This window comes from Nerophis lumbriciformis, linkage group LG06 (genome assembly GCF_033978685.3).
Source record: "Nerophis lumbriciformis linkage group LG06, RoL_Nlum_v2.1, whole genome shotgun sequence".
Classification (NCBI taxonomy): domain Eukaryota; kingdom Metazoa; phylum Chordata; class Actinopteri; order Syngnathiformes; family Syngnathidae; genus Nerophis; species Nerophis lumbriciformis.
In genome coordinates, this window is record NC_084553.2 from 27,508,451 (window position 1) to 27,531,584 (window position 23,134).

At 39.6% G+C, this 23,134-nt stretch overlaps 1 protein-coding gene across 1 annotated transcript in view; it reads right to left on the minus strand.

Moving 5' to 3' along the window:
• vat1l (vesicle amine transport 1-like) overlaps positions 1-23,134 on the minus strand; it is a 44,876-nt gene that overhangs the window by 14,365 nt on the left and 7,377 nt on the right. The window contains exons 4-8 of the mRNA XM_061963519.1: positions 22,631-22,773; positions 20,128-20,231; positions 14,566-14,621; positions 14,268-14,462; positions 1,783-1,866 (exon numbers count right to left, since the gene is read on the minus strand). Of these exons, the coding sequence (XP_061819503.1) occupies positions 1,783-1,866; positions 14,268-14,462; positions 14,566-14,621; positions 20,128-20,231; positions 22,631-22,773 (582 nt within the window). The remainder of the gene's footprint in view (positions 1-1,782; positions 1,867-14,267; positions 14,463-14,565; positions 14,622-20,127; positions 20,232-22,630; positions 22,774-23,134) is intronic.

The window sequence follows — 23,134 nt, forward strand, 5'->3', positions numbered from 1 at the left end:
ATATATAAAAAAGTCTAATCATAGTTTTAAATATACATTTTTGTGCAGCTGGGGCTCTCTACCATTCCCCAAGTATAGAGGTTTGATGGGGTGGGCAGGACATCATATGTAGAACACAGCAGGAACTTGATCCGGTGGCCTTCCATGCTCCAGATGTCCTGCCAGGTTAGAGATCTGTCTTTTACACTCTCCCATCTAGTTCAGCTGCCTTGTTTGTTCATGGCTACTGCCTTGACATGCCGGCGTTCCTCCTCAGCCTTTCGGACCTCCCTCTGCACCAAGCCTCGCCGTTCCTTTGAGTCAGCTTTATTCCAATTTGTTCTGGATGAGCAACCCAGACCAAGTCTTCCCTGATCCCACAATGTCCGCGTGATGCAGTCGATCCTCTGCCTCCCTCAGTGCTTTGCTGGCTGACCACTTTCTGCCTGACCTGACGACAATGCCTGCCTGCCTGCCTTACTCGCTCATCTTTGCTGTCTCGTAGCATCATGGCCTGGTGTGTTTTTGTCACTTTGTACTCCTCCACCACTGATGTTATTGGCAGCTGTAGCTTGCTTCCTGTGCTGTACAGTCCAATGGAACATAAGCTTCTAGGGACACCCAGCCATCTCCTCAAGTAGGTGTTCAACTTCCTCTCCAGACTCTCAACTGTGGATACAGGTACCTCATAAACCAGGAGTGGCCAGAGCAGACGGGGGAGAACCCCATGTTAGTAACCCCAGGCCTTATACTTGCCCGGGAGGCCACTCTTTTCTAGGGATGTCATCCAGGCTTCTCCGTGGCTAAGCATTTCTTTCACACTCAGTCGGTCATTGAGGTCTGCCCTGTACCACTTCCCCAAGCACTTCACAGGTTTCTCTTGGACAGTTGGAATGATGTTCTCCCTGATCTTGAAGCGAAACCGGTCCTGAACACGCCCTTTCTTCAGAACGAGGCTTCTGGACTTTGCCGGTTTGAACTCCATCCTTGCCCAATTGGTGAGCTCAATCAGGTCCTCCAAAATCCATCTTCCTTCTGGCACTGATCTTGCTGTGATGGTAAGGTCGTCCATGAACACTCTAATGGGCAGCATCTGGATTCCGCTTGCAAGGACTGCGCCTCGACATAACTTCTCTGCCGACTTGACAAGAAGGTTCATCGCTGCAGAAAATAGAATCACTGAAATTGTGCAGCCAGTGACAATGCCCACTTCTAGTCTCTGCCAGTTGGTGGTGAATTATCCGTAGGTGAATCGCATGTTGAATCTGTCAAAGTACTGACGCAAGAGTTTCTGGAATTGCTCTGGTATGTGGTAATTATTATAATTATATATTAATCATGATTAATTTTAAGTTAACTATGAACAAAATGCAATTAATCATGCATAACTATTTTAAGCGTTTGACAGCCCTATTCATTTAAATATATATACATATATACACATGTATACATATAAATATATACATATACTGTATATACACACACATATATATATACACACACACATACATACATACATACATACATACATACATACATACATACATACATATATATATATATATATATATATATATATATATATATATATTACAAGTGCAGCATTATTTGTTTCAGCTTGTAGCCCCATCTTGAATTTATATTGAACTGCATCCATCTTATTGTACTTAATTTCTTTTTCACATATTTCACTGTTAAGGAGAAGTTTTTTTAATAACAGAAAACTTCAGATCAATGATGCTGGCAATACAGCAATACTTTTGCTAGGAAATGTACTTGTTTGATTAAAGAAATTGCTGTTACCAAGGGAGTAGGTGACTTCTCGACATCCAAAATTAGTTTTCCAATATTTCCTCTGTCATGAATTCTCTGCATGGCCTCTTTAACCTGAAAATAACAAAAATAAAAAATTAAGAATTTAGAGGACAGCTTACTTTAGGCATAGGCATCAACTCTGATGTAATGAGGAGACTGCATATGTTCATAAGTGCAGAAAGACGAGCATATTAATGTAGAACACCTAAACTCTAGTGCTGAACTCAAACAAAGTGTATCTGTGGTAAACTATGATGTCAAAAAAATGTACAAGCACTGCAAACAGTTGTCAACATCATCATTAACACAACATGAGAGGTGTCCTGGCTAGTCCACCAATTATGATGCACCACAAAAGCAGGCAATCCGGGTTACCATGGCAACAACAGAGCCTCTAATCTCCCTATTACAAGCCAGTGAATCATTATGATCCTTTTGAAATATAATTCTGACATCCTGTTGCTTAAAAAAATGCTAAATAAATATGTTATCTAATTAGAGAAGCACCATTCAATGACCTTCTTTGTGTGTCACACACACATTTATTTGTTGAACATGCTATAACACAGGCCAAAAGTGAAAATAGGTCAGAAACTTTGTCTTACACGTTGTCTCACAGAAAACAAACACTGATAATTGAGACAGTTTATAAAAAGTTTTACAATCTTAAACTTGTCAGTAATATATAAGTACTGTAAGAGAGCAGCTAAAGAACTATAGGATGCCTACGGTTTGAAACATTCATACCCAACGACAACACGTAAACTAAAACAATCTTTAACATTTTCTATGACAACAAATGAGGCTGAATGTGCCCTGACATTGTATCCATGCACACCATCCTAATCTTCTTCAGTGAATGCAACAAATCATATTCCTACCAGGAAAAACCCAAACCTGAAGTCAGAGGGACAGTCTGTGAACTTCAACCATCAGACCTACAAACATGAAATCTGCGTTGGCCAAGAACTGAACCCAGCACAACTGCTTGAACGGGAGCAATGCTAAACACTGCACTAGATACAGTGTTTTCATGAGCGAAAAAAACCAACAACAAGACACATTGAATTAATATCGCTATGGAAAGAGAAAAGAAAATAATCAAAAGATCAGAGCTGTCTTCAAATAGTTGACCATTTGATTCGGAAGATTCGACAATCAACCTCACAGTCGAATCGTCTGATATTAAAATAGTTATTATATCTTTATTATTTGTCTTTAATCTTTATTAATATTCTATCTTAGCACTGCGCCAGATCAGGACCTCAAACATGTGATTTAGCCTTTTTTTGAGGCAGAAAAAGTCGCAAAAGAGATCTTAGTTTTGTTCGCTTTTGTGAAATACTGTTTTACTTTCATAAGTACATTTATTAACTTTCAAATATTCATGCTTGTAATGTTATTGACACCTAATGACCAGTCAGTATCAGTGGTGGGCCGCCAAGGCCTTCCTTGATGGCCTAACATAAATTATGATTATAAATTGATAAAAGTTAATTTCATTTCTAATTTACTTTCCCTAAATATATAAAAGTATTCATCATATTCTCTCCATGTCATATTGGGCTCCGGTGTTACTGTTCTTACGTTAGAGCTTTTATTCAATCAGAATTCAGCTCGCATTATGCCATCGTGTGCAATATAGGTGAACCGGGCACATGAAGTTGATAGACAATTGTGATAGCAATCAGATCACAAGTTGTTGACAGTAACCCTTCTAGATTGCTGCGCGTGACTTTCACGCCTCCTGTGATTGGTTACTCACTTGTGACTCACACAAGTGAGCATCCAATCACAGGTTGTGAGTTGTGAGCCATACTTAGCTCCCAGAGAAATCTGATATTCCATCCATCCATCTTCTTCCGCTTATCCGAGGTCGGGTCGCGGGGGCAGCAGCCTAAGCAGGGAAACCCAGACTTTCCTCTCCCCAGCCACTTCGTCCAGCTCTTCCCGGGGGATCCAGGGGCGTTCCCAGGCCAGCCGGGAGACATAGTCTTCCCAACGTGTCCTGGGTCTTCCCCGTGGCCTCCTACTGGTTGGACGTGCCCTAAACACCTCCCTAGGGAGGCGTTCGGGTGGCATCCTGACCAGATGCCCGAACCACCTCATCTGGCTCCTCTCGATGTGGAGGAGCAGCGGCTTTACTCTGAGTTCCTCCCGGATGACAGAGCTTCTCACCCTATCTCTAAGGGAGAGCCCCGCCACCCGGCAGAGGAAACTAATTTCGGCCGCTTATACCCATGATCTTGTCCTTTCGGTCATAACCCAAAGCTCATGACCATAGGTGAGGTCGGGAACGTAGATCGACCGGTAAAATCTGATATTGACTCGCTTTTTTAACCCACAAGGAAGGAGAGTAAAGCGTTGATTAGCTTGCAGACAGGCCCGTTTCTAGGTATTTGGGGGCCCTAGGCAAAGAGGGTACCTGGGGACCAAATATCCCCACCCAAAAAAAAAAAGTTAATTAATATATTTTACCAATTGAAGCACATCACACACTCATTTAATCAGTCTGAAACATCTTTATTTAAAACAGGAATTGTTTATATAAAAATATAACATATGTATACCAATATGTACACAATCTATCAAATGTTCATTCTACCAACATCCTATCAAAATAAGCTCTGCTTCTTTCTACTCCTTTTCGGACATGCTGTAATGAAACAACTGGAAATATGTGATGCATTACATTGTATCGTATGCATGTTCCAAATAAACTGAAACTGAACTGAAACGTGTAATTAACATTAATATAAAACAGAAAATTACCCTAACTTGAAAAAATATAAATATATGTATACAAAATATTATATAAAATATGCAAATATCGTTGATAAAATATTTATTATTTACATTGAAAATAACCTTGGTTTCTTGACTTAGTTAATTAAATAAAAATAAGCAAACTAAACATATAAACATATTTTTTCTATTCAAACATACTTCCAAGTGTTGCATCAGCACTGGTAAGTGATGTGAACTCAAGCGGCCTTAATGAGGTGGATGCATACTCGGTCATGGTTTGTTCGTGTTTGTCTTCCTCAGAAACTTGAGGGCACTGTTGGAAAAATGAAAATTAATTTATCAAGCACGTTTTGCATGCATAGAGTGCAACAGTTGCATAGATATTAGCACAGGCCCTACATTTGAAAATATGACATGTCCCAAAGTGACTGGTATGGACAGTGTGAATATGTCAAAGAAAATATAAAAAATGTTGGTATGTATGTACATTGAACAGTATGTATGTAACATTGACTGTAATATGTTTAAAAAATGGCACTCTCACAGTCAGTTAAGAGAATTACACTGCACCATCATCATCACTGGTGTCAGAAATGGCATAGGAATTTGAACAAAGCACCTAGCTAGTTTACTAGTTTACTACTTTAAAAAATATTAGCTTATTCTTATGTTTTGTACACTGACTATGGGGCTAACAAAGCACACTTAAAAGCATTAAGCACATCTGTTTTGGTGTGTATGGTGGATATTTACATGAGCATTAAGGTAGGTTGGCGTGCATGTAGTAGTTTCACAGTGACCATAAAGCTTTGAAGTAGCAGTCTTACCGATCATTTGCTGTTTCTTTTCTCTCTTGTTCTGGTTTCTCTTCCACTTCTGGCTTCCTGAAGGGTACATTTGTTTCATTTCTTAACCGTATTTCGACTGGCAGTCAGCAAAAGTTCAGATTACGTCACGACGAGTGGCCGTGCACACTCTTCCAACTTGGTTGGCTGCTGGGAAGGGGATTCCGCAGTGTCAATGACACTGTGCAATAGTGTCATTGCCACTGATTAATTGGTTATTGTCAGTGTCATTGTGCATATGAGACTTTTGGCTGCTGGAAGGGGGCCCTCAAGGGGGACTCAGCCTGTGTCTTTGACATTATTCTGATATTGTCACTGTATTTCTTCGATGATAGAAAGCTGCTGTTGCTGTTAAATTTTAAAACATGACTTGTCGTTGTTAGGGGCCACTCTTTTAGCTGGGGGCCCTAGACAACTGCCTAGTTTGCATATCCGGTTGCAACGGGCCTGGTTGCAGATATACACTATTTTGCCAAAAGTATTGGCCACCCATCCAAATGATGAGAATCAGGTGTCCTAATCACTTGGCCCAGTGTATAAAATCAAGCACTTAGGAATGGAGTTTGTTTCTACGAACATTTGTGAAAGAATGGGCCGCTCTCAGTGATTTCCAGCGTGGAACTGTCATAGGATGCCACCTGTGCAACAAATCCAGTCGTGAAATATCCTCGCTCCTAAATATTCCAAAGTCAACTTTATTATGAGAAAAGTGAAGAGTTTGGGAACAACAGCAAGTCAGCCACCAAGTGGTAGGCCACGTAAACTGACAGAGAGGAGTCAGCGGATGCTGAAGCGCATAGTGCAAAGACTTTCTGCACAGTCAGTTGCTACAGAGCTCCAAACTTCATGTGACCTTCCAATCAGCCCACGTAACCTAACCCCTAGTTCGCAGAGAGCTTCATGGAATGGTTTTCCATGGCCGAGCAGCTGCATCTAAGCCAGTGGTCTCAGACACGCGGCCCGTGTGCCAATTGCGGCCCGCGAGACGAGATTTTGCGGCCCCCACCTTAAAATGAAAGTTTAATGATAGTGCGGCCCGCAGCTTTTAAATTAGATAGATAGATAGTACTTTATTGATTCCTTCAGGAGTGTTCCCTCAGGAAAATTTAAATTCCAGCAGCAAAATTTTAATTTTTTACAAAATTGTAAAAAGTAAAAAGTAAATAATGGGGGTATAAATGGAAACAAAATAGAAAAATATTAGAATAGAATAAAAATAAAAAGCAAAAATTAGAATAAAAATATAACAGTAAAATAAGAATATAACAAGAGAAACTAGGCAGTAGTGACCATGTTATGAAAAAGTATTGCCCTGTTATTGTTTTGCATCCCAAATTAATGGCGCTTGACAGCGTTGTGTGCAGAGCTAAAGGAATCTACCAATCACGATGTGGTATATGGCTCTCGACAATATTGAGGGCGTGCCGTGATAGCGTCCTCTACAACCTGTCGTCGCGCCCGCTTTTTCTCCATACAAACAGCGTCCCAGTCGAAACTGCAAGACATACTTGATCAACAGACATACAGGTCACACTGAGGGTGGTCGTACAAACAACTAACACTGTAACAAATATGCGCCACACTGTGAACCCACACCAAATAAGAATGACAAACACATTTCGGGAGAACATCCGCACCGTAACACAACATAAACACAACGGAACACATACCCAGAATCTTTTGCAGCCCTAACTCTTCCGGGCTAAAATATACACCCCCGCTACCCCCAAACCCCACCTCCCCCCAACCCCACCCATCTCCTGAATTCGGAGGTCTCAAGGTTGGCAAGTATGCATTGACGTCACTTGCGTGATGCAAGCAGAGAAACGTTTTGCCGCTTTTCCACTAGACCCGCACGCGCTCTTCCTCCCTCCCTCGCTCGCCCACCTGCTCGCTCCCGCCCCCTGGTGCCGCTGTAAACAGTCCGGGCGGGTAAGACGAGCGGTCCGGTAGCTTCCGAAGCACTCCGCCGAAGGACCGAGCGACAATACAAAACTGTGGTGCACTGGACCCCAGCGCTGATACTCTGACAGAGAGTCGCTGGGCGAATCGGACGTGTAACACGTTAGTCGTGATGTTAGCCCGTTCGGGGCTAATTGTGCTACCGTAACTGTAAACTCCACGGTACTTTCCGCCGACTGCCGTGTTGCTGTAGAGAGGAAAAGGGGAACGACACACATTGCGGAAATAACATTATTCTCCGTGCGTCGGCTAAATACAAATATATTCTACAACACCAAACATGTATTTTTCAAAGCCTGCAGTGAAGAGAAAGGTTAGTGATGAGCAAAGACAATTCCAGGAAAAGTGGGAGATGCAATATTTCTTTGTTGAGCACAGGGGCACCTCGACGTGTCTTATTTGCACAGAGAAAGTTGCGGTGCACAAGGAATACAATTTGAAACGTCATTATACAACTAGACATGCTGAGGAGTATGCAAAATACCAGGGAGATGAGAGAGTGAACCGGATTGCACATTTTAAAACCAGTCTACTGAGGCAACAATATTTCTTCAAGAAAGCAACCGAAAAGAGCGATGCAGCAGTCAAAGCTAGCTACATGGTGAGTGAGATGGTTGCTAGGGCGGGAAAGCCATTCAAAGAAGGTGAATTCATTAAAAAGTGCATGTTCGATTTTTTTTTTTTTTATCTTTTCTTGCGGCCCAGCCTCACCCAGTTTCTGCATCCAGTGGCCCCCAGGTAAATTTAGTTTGAGACCCCTGATCTAAGCCATATATCACCAAGTCCAATGCAAAGCGTGGGATGCAGTGGTGTAAAGCACGTCGCCACTGGACTCTAGAGCAGTGGAGACACGTTCTGAATCACGAATCACGCTTCTCCATCTGGCAATTCGATGGACCAGTCTGGGTTTGGAGGTTGCCAGGAGAACGCTACATTTCGTACTGCATTGTGCCGAGTGTGAAATTTGGTGGAGGAGGATTTTAATGTGGGGTTGTTGGGCTTGGCCCCTTAGCTCCAGTGAAAGGAACCTTGAATGCCCCAGGATACCAAAACATTTTGGACAATTCCATGGGATGGCACTTCAAGTTCATATGTGAGTAAAGGCAGGTGGCCAAATACTTTTGGCAATATAGTGTATATTTGCAAGGTCATTTTCTAGAAGGACATTTTATGAGAAGCTCGATCTCGTGAGATGAGGTCAACCTATCTCACCCTCGCCGGTGAGTTAGTTTGACACTTCCAATCGAACCGAATCAACCCCTGGCTTACGGCCTCCAATGGGTGCTGCGGATTATGAGTTCAAATATGTTATTTCTTTATTTGTTCACATTTAATATGTTTTGACAATTATTTTGGTTATGACAGAACCATGGAGATATGTTTTAATTGCTGATGCGTTTTTTATTTATTTTTAAATGCGCCGGAAAATAGCCAGTTTTGTACACTATTGAGGTGATCTAATACGCAGTAGTGCACAAGTGTGTTTCTGTATAGTGTTTCTGCAGCCGTGGTCATGTAGTGACATAAATGATGGTATTATGAAAGGTATTTATTAAAGTTGGACAATGTAGGACATCACTGAAGGCCTAGGTGTGAAATGCATGGCCCGCCACTGGTACTGACCATACACTACACTACTACAGTGTTTCTCAACCATAGGGCCGGGACCCATTTTTGGGCCGTGAGTGCCATTAAATATGTGTTTTTCAGCTGTGGTCCGTAAGGGCTGCGGCGGTACTCAGTAGTAATACACTTTTCCACCGCTTGTGGCATCAATGACAATCTCAAACAAACAGAAGAAGTCTGAAGGTAAAGGCATAGAGAGGTTTCTTAAGCACAGTCTGCAAAAGGGTTTACTCTTTGCATCAATGTCAGCAGCTGGGTGCGTTTGTTCTATAGCAAAATGAGATAAACTGAGTAATCTTGCATACACAAACAGGAAAGTTCAGTGTTGTACCGTAAAGGTAAGTTAACATACCGGTAGTAGAAATTATGAAGATCACCCTTACAATCTAATCACTTGTTCTTTATCCCGTTTCGGACATTTCCCAAAAGTTAAATGAAAATCTGCCCATACAGTAACTGTTTAAATCATGTTGCAAACTGACTAACTGACTGACCATGGCAACCACTAGGCCTGAAACAATTACAAATTTTGCTGGACGATATATATTGTCCCACAAATTATTGCCGATAAATGATATTATTGTCAGCATTATTTTGAGACCAAATTAAGCACTAATATAATCATAATATATAAGGATAATGTTAGTAACCCTTTAAAACACAATAAACGTTTATTTCTCATTAGTATTTTTCAAATTATAATTGGACGGTGAATAACTTATCTTAAATAAGCAAACAAACTTAAAAAAAGGTTTAACTCTCAATCTCTGTTTGCAAAAATTGCGATTTAATAAACATCAAATATATTGAGGTGCAGTTTTTTTTCCCCAGTCAGAAAAACCGAGTCAGGTGGTTAATTTGTTGTCTTTTTTGTTGCCATCACTTTCCAACACACCTTTTTTTTTTTAGAATCAGAATCAGTAGCAGTATCAGAATCAGAATCAGAATCAGAATCAAAATAGCTACTGTATTTAGTGTGAATTAAAAGGCTATACTTGGTTGTACTGTGGGGTGTTTTTACTCAGGTTATTTTCCTCAACGCTGATGACGGTTCCTTTTTTCTTTTCATTCCTGTCACAAACTTTTCCATCTCTCTGCCTTTGTTAGCTCTGTACACATAATTCCTGTGCAATCAATACTTTTACTGGGTAGAACAGGGAGCAGGTTGACTAGTACTGTTCGAACTTACAGTAGTTGTAGGCTTGTATATCTCTCTAACATGAATTCTAGAGTGTGCACATCGACAATGGAAACATTGGTACCCCCTATTTTAGAAACACTGGATGAAGCTATCTACATAATTTATCTATTAGATCATCTATTAAACTTTTGTATCACATGTTAAACGTGACTCTGGAGTGACAAGATGCAGAGAAGAGAAGCGCTGTGCAGGTAAAATTGACAATCTAGAAACAGATTAAGGAAACAATGCTCAGGCAAAGGTAAAGCGGCTGAGAGTGAAGACAAACAGAAAGTGAAAACAATAAGAGCGCTGGACAGAAACTTTATAGTTGGGTTGCAATCACGTGACCTAGAGGTTTCAGGCAATGGTCTAAGCCCCATTAGCCTACTGTTTATTTATCTGAATCCTTGCAGATTTAGGCGTATTTTGAAAGGTTTAGAGGCAAGTATAAAAGCAATCATGAAAAAAATATTTTAAATGGGATGGAGTGGATTTTTACACTCTTAAGAAAAATATTTCAATCATTAATCATCACCAAGACGTTACTGCTTCCTGACTTCATTTGACACTTACAGTATTTAGAGAAGAAAAGATTGTCTTTACATCTGAGGGGTCCACAAATTAAACATTTATCCCTGAAAGACAAAATTGGACTTATTCGTGCATTGGTAAGTAACGTATTTGATTCAATCAATCAATCAATCAATGTTTATTTATATAGCCCTAAATCACAAGTGTCTCAAAGGGCTGCACAAGCCACAACGACATCCTCGGTACAGAGCCCACATAAGGGCAGGGAAAAACTCACCCCAGTGGGACGTCGATGTGAATGACTATGAGAAACCTTGCCCTAGCAATTTATAGCAATATAAAATATAACATATATATGTAATATTTACATAATATATGTACAGTATATTATATATACTGATATATTATATTATGTATATATCATATATACAATATATAACAATTACCATGTACAATATTACAGTATATGTTATGTATTTCATCTACAATTTATGTCTGAAGTTGTTTTTTATTTAAGTATATTTAGTCTCATTATTTAGCTGTATATGTCCATGTTATGGACTGGACTATGGACTGGACTCTCACAATATTATGTCAGACCCACTCGACATCCATTGCATTCGGTCTCCTTTAGAGGGGGGGGTTACCCACATATGCGGTCCTCTCCAAGGTTTCTCATAGTCCTTCACATCGACGTCCCACTGGGGTGAGTTTTTCCTTGCCCTTATGTGGGCTCTGTACCGAGGATGTCGTTGTGGCTTGTGCAGCCCTTTGAGACACTTGTGATTTAGGGCTATCTAAATAAACATTGATTGATTGATTGATTGATTGATTGATGTTGTTCAGCAGGAATCTTTGCTTGCGATATCAAAATTCAGTATATGCTGGTTAGCATGCGAGAGATTTATTCATCTAGTTTATTAATACTCTTAGGGATATTTTTTTGATGCTAACAAATACCACCAAAGACGCTAATGTGGTCATCTGTGTCGATCTTGGCTTTCCTGCACAACAACAACTAAGCTTTTAGTTTCTGATATGAAAATGGACAAGGAAAATATGGTGGATTGAACTAACAATCACAATATTTATTACGAGGACTTAACATATCATTAGTTTATTTGCACAACCAGGTCTTCGTAGTTATATTTATAGGCATATCAACCACAAAATAAAACAAAAAAAACGAATGTGATTTATTGTCTTTTCTTTACGTTTGATTATGCTATCAAACAGTACTAATTTAGTAGATAATAAACTTGATTGCATCACAGAAAGTTTCTTAAACAAATCCAATGTTCAAACAACCGTTTTACAAAGTAATCACTGCAGACACGAACATGGTCCGATTGTATTCCTCAAGATGATGAAAGGGATATTTTTAAGAGCCATTTCCTTCGACGCACTTTTGTTTTTTCCTGACTTTATTACCTTTATGAGCCACTTAATTTGGGACTTTATGAAAGGTCTTTCCTATCTCTCTATTTGAACAACTGGAACACCCGAGAACAGAACAGCAATATGGCATTTTCTGCTCAAACTCTACAATCACTCTCTCTTGTTTTAATGCTACCCTTAACCTGCTTTCTTCTCTAAATACCGTGAGTGTCAGTGAAGTGAGGTAACAGTAACCTCCTGGTGATGATAAATGGTTTAAATCTTTTTTTAAATATTTTTCTTGAGTCTAAAAATGCACTACATCCCATTTAAAATATTTGTTTCATGATCGCTTTTATATTTGTCTCTAAACCTTTCGAAATACACCTAAATCTGCAATGATACAGATAAATAAAGCGTCGCTTAATGGACTATACTTATACCAAAACACAGGAAGAGACTCGGAAAACAGGTAGGCATAAAGAAGCTGTGCATTCTCCTACTTATTTATCTGGCCTACTGCCCTCGGTAATGGCAATGAAAACATGTGAAGTTGCTTCATGTCATTTTTAAATAATAAATAAATGATAAATGGGTTATACTTGTATAGCGCTTTTCTACCTTCAAGGTACTCAAAGCGCTTTGACAGTATTTCCACATTCACCCATTCACACACACATTCACACACTGATGGCGGGAGCTGCCATGCAAGGCGCTAACCAGCAGCCATCAGGAGCAAGGGGTGAAGTGTCTTGCCCAAGGACACAACGGACGTGACTAGGATGGTAGAAGGTGGGGATTGAACCCCCGTAACCAGCAACCCTCCGATTGCTGGCACGGCCACTCTACCAACTTCGCCACGCCGTCCCTTTTTATAGACTATTCGAAATAAACTAAACCATGACCTGACTACGACAAAGAGATTGTCCTTGAAAGGTCTTTGAATTAGGAGTCATCTTCAATCTCCTTGCGACTTGTGGAAAAGTGAATCTTGTCCATTGGCTTTTTGTAGGAGTGAGTTAATCGTGCAGGAAAAATATGTACAGCCTACCACAATCTGTGGGTAAACATCCACAGCTAATATTGTCCCACACAAATGAAAAATTGTGTCAGATTAATTGTTGTACAAAGCATGTTATTACTTTTATTCAAAATGCCTGTAATTACTATCTTGTTGTTTTATATTCAGATTCAGTACGTCCTCCACAGTCTTAGTCAATTAACATGCTGCACTGATGTACCTACTATATTTCTTACCACAAATCTCTCATCCAGTTACATCCCATTTCTGCCTGGAACATTTTCAAAGGCTTTAAAAACAGCTGTCGCCCCCTCAAAAGAAGATTAGGCTTGATGCCACAGTAACAACAACGATCAAACCTGACCTTGTTATGCAAAGTCGTAGAAAAAGTTGTATACCAACAGCTTGCAATTCATTTGATACTTTCAAATCAGGCTTTAGGCCCCACCACATCACTGAAACAGCTCTGATCAAGGTGACAAATGATCTCCACCTGAACACAGAAGCAGGAAAAGTCAGTCTTAGTTCTGCTGGACCTGAGTGCTGCATTTGACACAGTTGACCATACTATCTTATTACAGAGGTTAGAAGACTGGGTTGGAATATCTGGTTCTGCTCTTAACTGGTTTAAAATCTATCTCGAAAAAAGGACATACATTGTTGAAAATCGCAACTCTAATTGGTAACAGCTATGTTCCTTTCATGCTGCCAATTAGGCCAGCTAATACGCAGCTACAATGTGTCCTATGCAGACACTCAGATCTACAGTACGTATCACTGAGAGTCCCTGCATCAAACAGATCAATGCGAGGATGCAAAATTATATTCTTCAGCAAAACTCAGACAAAACTGAAATCTTTGTCTGCGGCCCACAGAAGGAAAGAGAAAATATTACCAGTGACCTTAATTTTCTCTCTGAAAATTAGTAATCCGGTAAGAAGAAATCTAAGCTTAATAATGGACTCAGACTTGAACTTTAACAGCCACATTAAATCAATAACATTAGCAGTTTTTTTTAACTTGCCAACCTAGGATCAATTGCAACTCAATGTCCCATTCACAAAAGCCCTGTGATTGATCAATGACAAGTCTGGGGTTACTAGAGCACTGAACAGGATTCGTAGTACAGAAGATATATGGATGGATAGAATCTTGTTTTACCTTTGATCAGAACTCTTACCTCCTCCAGAGCCCACAAAGAGTCCACCACTGGCTTTATCTTTTTTTGGTCGTAGAGACACAGAAGTTTGTCCATCACTAATTTCACCAGACGGGATCTTCCCTGTTTGAACAGCAGGTTGAGGAGCGAGAATCCTGCCATGACTTTGTTCTCCTCATACAGTTTAATAGGATTCACTTTCTCCACCTGCCACCACTTGGAGGAAAACAACAAACAACACAAATTCATAATTTGCTGTGAAATGTGCATGACGTATAGTAACATCAAACAAGGATGACGCACGACAACGCAAACTCACGGATTTTGCAAAGCTGAAGAAACTCTTTGTCTCCCCGGTTACCATGTTTGACGCGCCTGAAAAAACAAAAATAAAAGGATCGCTGAGTGTTGCACAAAGGCAGGACAAAGGTGAGTGGACAATAAAAAGCAAAGCATGATGGCTGAGGAGGGGGAGGAACAATTGGCACCTTTCCACCTCAACATCCGTGCAAACATGTACAGTAACTGGCACTAAATCATTAATTGGCAATGTAATTGTGTTGCTTGATTCATGAGGCTTGAAAATCAATTGAGTGATTAACAGCAGTTTAGCTGTGACTCAGAACACAACCCTGTAAAAAAAATTATTTAATCACCAGACTTGGAGGATGTTCATTCAGTTGTTTAATTTTGTAGAAAAAAAAAACAATAACAGACATGACACAAAACTATAGTCATTTCAATTGAAACTTTCTGGCTTTGATAAACACCGTACTAAAATTAATCAAGAAAATAAACTGTGGTAGTCAGTAACAGTTTCATTTTTAGATCGAGCAATTATGGAATCATTCAATTCTGAGGAAAAAAAATATAAATCACACTGTAATATTTTTATCTCTAAAGCTAACACCAGATTAAATCTGTTCATTAGTTTGCAATTAAAAAAAAGTGTTCACACCTTGGAGAGCTGCTTTGACATGAATCATGGCACCAACACGACAGATGTCAATTGAAAGAAAGGAGAGGATTATCAAACTTTCTCAAGAAAGTGAATGTTGCAAAAGATGTTGATTGTTCACAGTCAGATGTGTCTAAAATCTGGATCAAGTACAAACAACATGGCAAGTTTGTAAAAGACAAGCATGCTGATAGACCAAAGAAAACTTCAAAGTATCAAGACAGAAAACTTAAAGCAATATGTCTTGAAAACAGAAAATGCACAGCAAAACAAATGAAGAGCAAATGGGCAAAAACTGGAGTAACCGTTTGAGATCAAACTGTAAGAAACAGACAAAAGGAAATGGGATTTAAATACAGAAAAGCTAAACAAAAGCCGCCATTAACAACTTAACAGTAAAAACAAGGTTACAATGGGCTAAGGAAAAGTAACCATGGACTATGGATGACTATCTAGATCAGGGGTGTCCAAAGTGCGGCCCGGGGGCCATTTGCGGCCTGCAGCTAATTGTTTACCGGCCCGCCACACGTTCTGGAAATGCTATTGCAAAAATAAATAAAAAACATTAAAAAAAAGTGGAATGAGGTGAAATCTAACTAGAAAAAGTTGCAAAGTTGACACAAAGCTGCCATGCAGGCTGTTTTTTTTCTTTATTTTTCTTTTTTGCCATTGCTCAAAAAAAAAAAAAAGAAGACAAGACTCCAACTTTCAATCCAATCCAATCCAATCCACTTTATTTATATAGCACATTTAAACAACAAAAATGTTTCCAAAGTGCTGCACAAATTTTTTTTAAACAAAATAAATAAATATAAAAACAATATCACTATGAATATAATTAAAACGATTTTAAAGGGTAAAACCAATTGAAACAATAAATATAAATAAAAAATTTAAAATACAGAGGACCACACAACTCATGTAGTGTTAAAAGCCAAAAAATAAAAGTGGGTTTTAAGACGAGACTTAAAACACTCCACTGTGGGAGCAGTTAGAAAATGGAGGGGCAGAGTGTTCCAGAGCTTAGGGCCGACCACAGAGAAGGCCCTGTCTCCCCTGGTTTTAAGTCTCGTCTTGAGCACCACGAGCTGGAACTGGCTCTCGGACCTCAGAGCGCGCGCAGGAGTGTAAATTTGGATGAGGTCCGAGATATACTGAGGTGCCAGTCCAAGCAAAGCTTTAAAACCAAACAGCAACATTTTTAAATCATTTCTAAAATGAAAAGGGAGCCAGTGCAAAGTCTCAAGAATTGGGGTTATATGCTTGCGTTTCCTGGCCCCTGTTAAAAGTCGTGCTGCCGCGTTCTGGACTAACTGCAAACGGGAGAGAGCTTTTTGGCTAATGCCAGCATAAAGTGCATTGCAGTATTCCAGGCGACTTGAAATAAAAGCATGCACGACTTGTTCAAAAAGGTTAAAAGATAAAAACTGTTTTACATTTTCTAAAAGACGAAGTTGATAAAAACACGATTTTAAAACGACATTGACTTGTATGTCAAGTTAAAATCGCTGTGTATAGTGACGCCAAGGCTGGTGACTTTGGGACGCACATAATTTTGCAATGGTCCCAAGTCAATGAGGGCCGGACCAAAAACTAAAATTTCCGTTTTTCCCTCATTCATTATTAAAAAATTCTGGGCTAACCAAGCCTTGACGTCGCATAGACAGTTGAGAAGGGCTGTCAGGGGGCCGTGGCTTTTTGAAATCTGCATATAAATTTGGCAGTCGTCTGCATAAAAATGATAAGACACTCCATGCCTCTAAAATATCCCTCCAAGAGGGAGGAGATAAGGAGCAAACAGGATGGGGCCCAAAATAGATCCCTGGGGAACACCACCGTAAAGCGGAGCAGAAGAAGAGGTGGCGTCCCCCAGCCTGACAGAGAAGGACCTCTCTATCAGATAGGATCTGAACCAGTCCAATGCAGTCGCCCTGACACCCACACAGTCTCTCAGGCGGTCTAAAAGAATTGTGTGGTCAACTGTGTCAAAAGGCAGCTGTGAGATCTAAAATCACTAAAATGGCAGAGCTGCCAGAATCAGTCATTAAAAGCAAGTCATTAAAAACCTTTAAAAGTGCAGATTCAGTACTGTGCAAAGCTTGGTATCCAGACTAAAATGGATCTAAAGTGCTATTTTCATCTAAAAAAGGCTGCAGTTGCGCCAAAACACATGTATCCAAAATTTTTGACACCAAAGGTAATTTAGAAATGGGCTGAAAATTTTACAAAGTTGTAGGATCAAGACCTGTTTTTTTGATCAAAGGCTCAACAACAGCTCCTTCACAAAAAGAGGACACACTGCCAGAAATCAAGCTGCTGTTGATGATGTCCCTAACAGACAAGTCAATAGAGTCCCAGACCTCTTTAAAAAAAGCGAGGGGGGACTGGGTCTGTGGGACAGGACGAGGGTTTTAGTTTGTCAACTATTCCGGTAAGCTCAGGCATGGACACAGGCTCAAACTGACAAAACACAGTCGAGCACTGAGTGCCCACATTGAAACTCAGTGGGGAAGGAGATAGATTTGCTGGAATAGAAGCAACCTTGTCATTAAAAAAGGAGAGACATTTTACACAAGTTTTACTGGTCATCTCCAGTGAAGTGGCTGGATTTGAATTCAAAACAGAACTAATAGTTTTAAAAAGAACACGTGGCTTGCTGACACTATTTGAAATTAAGTCTGACAGATATTTGGTTTTCTCAGCTTTAACCACACTTTTATAATTCTGACAGCTGATTTTGACAACAGCAATCAGAGAAATTTGGAGCAAGGTTGATGCCTCAAGAGACTGCAAGCTGTTACAAAAACAAATATGGTGCAACAAACTACTGGTTGTATGTGTTTTTCATTTGTTATTCATGATTCCATAATTTACCATAACAATTGAGTGATTCCATATGTTTAACTCTAAGTGTCCTAAAATCTAACTGTGATTCCATATGTTCAAGGGTTGTATTTCTCATTTACATGTTATTTTTTGAGTATCGAAGATCTGTTTTTTCAACCTTTATCATGGTCTTAATGGACACATTTTAAAAATTGCTATTTAATTCACAGCAGGTTTATTTGGCCAAACATGCTTCCATTAAGCAGCACTGTGAACCTCACAAAAAAATTACACATTGTAAATCAGCATGGGCCGCTTCCAATGTATACCGGGGTATGAAAAAGTTTCAAAACCACAAACGTTTTCCTTCATACCGTCCTTGCGGTACCATGACAGAATTTTTTTTTACATCACGTGACCCCTCCTTCAACACAGATCTGCATGCTGTATGGTGGATAAAGGAGGAAAGTCCCCTAAAGTTTTTTTTTTTTTTTTTTACAAAGAAAATATTAAAGGAAAGCTTCATTTTTGGGGGGAATTTTGCCTATCGTTCACAATCATTATGAAAGACATGACGAGGGATGGGTTTTTTTTATGCATTCTAACTTGTAAATAAACGTAAATAGAAGTCTGCTTACGGCGGAGCCAATGGAAGGTCCTCTATTCCGCCCATATAAAAACATTCAAAAAGTGCCAACAATACTCCATTTACATTTTGTGACTTGAATATTAAGTACCACTGATAGTCACACACACACTAGGTGTGGTGAAATTTGTCCTCTGCATTTGACCCATCACCTTGTTCACCCCCTGGGGGTTGAGGGGAGCAGTGAGCAGCAGCGGTGGCCGCGCCCAGGAATCATTTTTGGTGATTTAATCCCCATTTCCAACCCTTGATGCTGAGTGCCAAGCAGGGAGGTAATGGGTCCCATTTTTATAGTCTTTGGTATGACTCGGCCGGGGTTTGAACTCACAACCTACCAATCTCAGGGCGGACACTCTAACCAAACCAAGTATTAGTGATATTGTTATTATAAGCACTTATGCAGACGATCTATTTATAGTGGTGCCGTGATCACTATCGTGTGTGCTGATGTTTACATCATCGAGTGGTCTGCTGCTTCCTCACTCCCTGAAAGTTTATTGTAGATCATGAATCATGCCTCCCATCTCAATAGAAGAAGGCTCATGACGTAATCCCACAAGTTAGTATACTTTGACAGCCAAATTAGACCCGGAAATGGCGAGAACAACACGAAAAGATCTTAAGACCATAATCCTCTCTTCTTGAGGAAATGGGAATATATGAACATCCTAGCAAACGGCATCCTAACAACAGTAGACAATTTACAGTAAGTGATGTTTTATTATGTTTGTAGGTTCTCATGAAGTCTGCAGTGAGTAATAAACAGTGATGAAGAAAAGAAAGCAAACGTGATTCGTTTTTGAAATTAATGTGCCGCGTATGCTTAAAATGATCAAAATACGTAAATATTAAATGTTATTATAAATGTGTCTGTTACTATATTACATACATATTTAAATCATGTATATAAAACCTTAATGGAGGTGTTTGGATGCTTTTTAAGGGCTTTATGGGAAGAATAGAGCGGCTCCCATAGGCTCCATTGTAAACTGACTTTTGATCGCATTTATTTAATATTTAGAATGCATTTTTGAAAATTATATCCGTCGTCTTGTCTTTCATAGTGATTATGATAATTATTCCAGAAAAAAGTGCTGTTCCCCTTTCAAAATGTTGTCCCTTGACTTGTAGGTTTAGGACTAGTAGAATACTTTAATAACTGTACATCATTTGTAAAGAATTAAGTTATTTTAAATACATTAGCTCCACTTTAATCATGTTCCTTTATATTGTTTAAAATTGACTGACTGAAAAGTTAATGTATCTACTTTTAAATAAAGACATTTCAAAATAACACATTTTAGAGCTGTAATTATAATACAATGTGATATCAGGAAATCTGCCAAAAGTTTCATACAGTCAGAATCTCACATACTGGCCCATGACTAATCAGAGGGAATCCCAACATGTTTTTAATTTACACACACACACACACATTGTCTGCTTCCTACCATAGAGGATGTATGTTCCCAATGGCTTCAGCAGACTGAGGCCTTTCCCTGTGTTTTCCCCACACAGACAATCCAACACAATGTCTACTCCCTCTGGAGATATCCTAAAACATCAACAACAAAGTACAAGTCCATTAGGGAGAGAAATAAAAACATATGGAATGGCATCCCACAGCAGTGTGTGACCAGGCTGTTGTGACTGTGTACAGCAGACCTGGGCATTCTGCGGCCCGCGGGCCACATCCGGCCCTTTGTGCGTCCCTTGTGAGGCCAATCATAAATTACAAAATACATATTAAAAAGTATCTATGTCGAGTGTGCAATACAACGGTGCTGCTTTTGTTTTGAAAAGCGTTATTTGTATTACTTCCGTGTGGACGTATGCGCGAGCGTGATTGTGAGTGAATGTGAACAGCGGCAATCACAAATTACAAAATAAAGTTTAATAAACATATATGTCGTGCGCGCAATACAACTGTGCTGCTTTTATTTTGAAAAGTGTTATTTATGGACGTATGTCCGTGTGTAACCTGTGAGTGAAGGTGCACAGCGACAAGTGATGCACGGTTTACACCTGAAACGCTAAAAAGAGAAAAGTTGATAACGAATGCCGTGTTTTCAACAAGACATGGACTGCCAACTTGCCAAGTATTTCTTTACAGAAATTAAAGGTAAAGCCGTGTGCTTAATGTGTGGTACACAGGCTGCTGTGTTTAAAGAATATAATTTGAATCGCCACTACATGACGAAGCACGAGGAAAAATACCGGAATCTGTCTGATGAAGCGCGCGCAAGGGAGGCTATTGCGTTACTGCAAACCCAACAAGGAATTTTTTGCCAAATTTCACACCCCCAAAGATGCAGCCATCAGGACAAGTTTTGTCATTTCTCACAAAATCGCCAGAAAAAGTAAGGCGTTTTCTGACGGAGAGTTTATTAAGGAGTGCTTATTGGACTCTGTTGTGCTGATATGCCCGGAAATTTGGAGCTTCAGCTGAAGAACAGAACGGCCGACTTTGACTGTTTTCGCTGGCTTTGGATGAGAGCTGCGATGTACGTGACACCGCCCAGCTGCTCATCTTCTTACGTGGGATAACTGCAGACTTTCAAATCACGGAACAGCTGGCAGCCATGCAGTCAATTAAAAGGGACAACCACAGGTAATGACTTGTTCACATAGGTAAATGCGTGTTTGGACATGTTAGGACTGAAATAGGACAAGCTGGCAGGTGTGACAACAGATGGTTGTCCAAATCTGATGGGGAAAAATGTTGGACTTTTAAAGAGGATGCAGGATAAACTTTAAATTAACCCTGTGCAGAAATTGACATTTTTGCATTGTATTATACATCAGGAAGTGTAGTGTAAGACAGTGTTAAAAATAAAACCATCAAAAGCAATCTGCTTTTGGTATAAAGTTAAGTTAGGTTAAATGAAAGTATTATTATTATTATTTATCTTACGGTATACCAAAAATAATATTGAGCCAAATTTAATTGAAATATTGTCGATGTGGCCCTCCAGCAGTGCTCGGGTTGCTCATGCGGCCCCTGGTAAAAATGAATTGCCCACCCCTGGTGTACAGTATAGTTTCTTCACATGCTACTGGCTCTTGACCAGTGGTTATAAGAATACATTGTTGAATTGCTATTGTGTTGTGTTTCTTTCTTCCTATTGATAACATTTCAACACCAATCTAATTTGGCACACACATACAGAACTTAGTTCAGCCATTAGAGCCGTGTATCCCGCTTTTGCATGTTCCCTACTGTACTAATTGGGCAACATTTAACTATCCTAACAGTACATTTTGTTAGAACAGGAAAATCCTCTACTAAAAACATATATATATATTTTTTTGCATGTTTACACATCCAATGGTGTCACTGTAAAACAAAGCCAACATTCCTCCTACAACCCACAATCCCTTAGAAATATTCTATGGCTATCACTGCCACAAGAGATGTAGTGTCCGAGACAGATTAAAAGAAGGCATATCAAAGAATGAATGGCATGCCATTATTTAGGAGACTTATATTGCCTATTTTCTGCTTTGTGGTCTTGTGATTCCTTTTGTAAAAAAACACTGATTTAGTAATACTTTGGCCTTGATCCTGAGTGGAATGTGTGGTGCAGAGATGAAAGGCATATTAATCCACTACCACTCTTGATATGTAGGCAGAAGGCAAAAAGTCATTGCAATTTAAAAATTATAGTTAGAGTACAAATCTCCATATGGAAGTAAACACGCAAATATACAGTAATACATTATACAATAATCAGCCCCCGATTGGCTCAATTGCAAACCTTCAGTGCACCCCTGGGATTAGATCTGCATTGCCATGGTGACAATGACGACAAACCACGAAACGGGAACCTCGCTCAGTAAGTCCAATGTGATCACGACAACCGGCCATTTCCTGCCCACCTCATACCGTGCAATGCCATCTCATTACAAAAATACATGAAGTGAACATCAATAGCAAGGTAACCAGGAGCTTACTTTTTGACTTCTTGTATGTAATCAGCATTTCTGTCAAATAGATGAGTCACAGAGTCCTTGATGGCGGCGTGTTTGAAACTTGAGGCCAGGCCAAAGACGGTGACATTAGGTAGAGTGGAACACAGCTGAGCCACAGCTTGGCCCTGGAGGCGACAATGACAAATGTGATTGTTTATCAGCAGCTGCCCAAGTGTCCAATATAATTCATAATGACATTATAAACACTTTTATGTATGACTTGCATTTGTGTGTCGTACAGTATAGCTCCTATTCTTCATTTATTTAGCACCACTGTGTCTGGATTTTAAATAGTGGCTGATAAATTTAATATCTATCCGAATTTAAATCTGTACAAAAAACACTTTTTAACACAAAATTGTCATCCAACATGATAGGGTGGTGCATTTAAATGTGCACTCCAATAAAATTGCACAATTTAATGAGCTCCAATACAATCCAGTCCTCACAAAGTAGCCTTTTTTTACAGCAATGATCCATATTTGG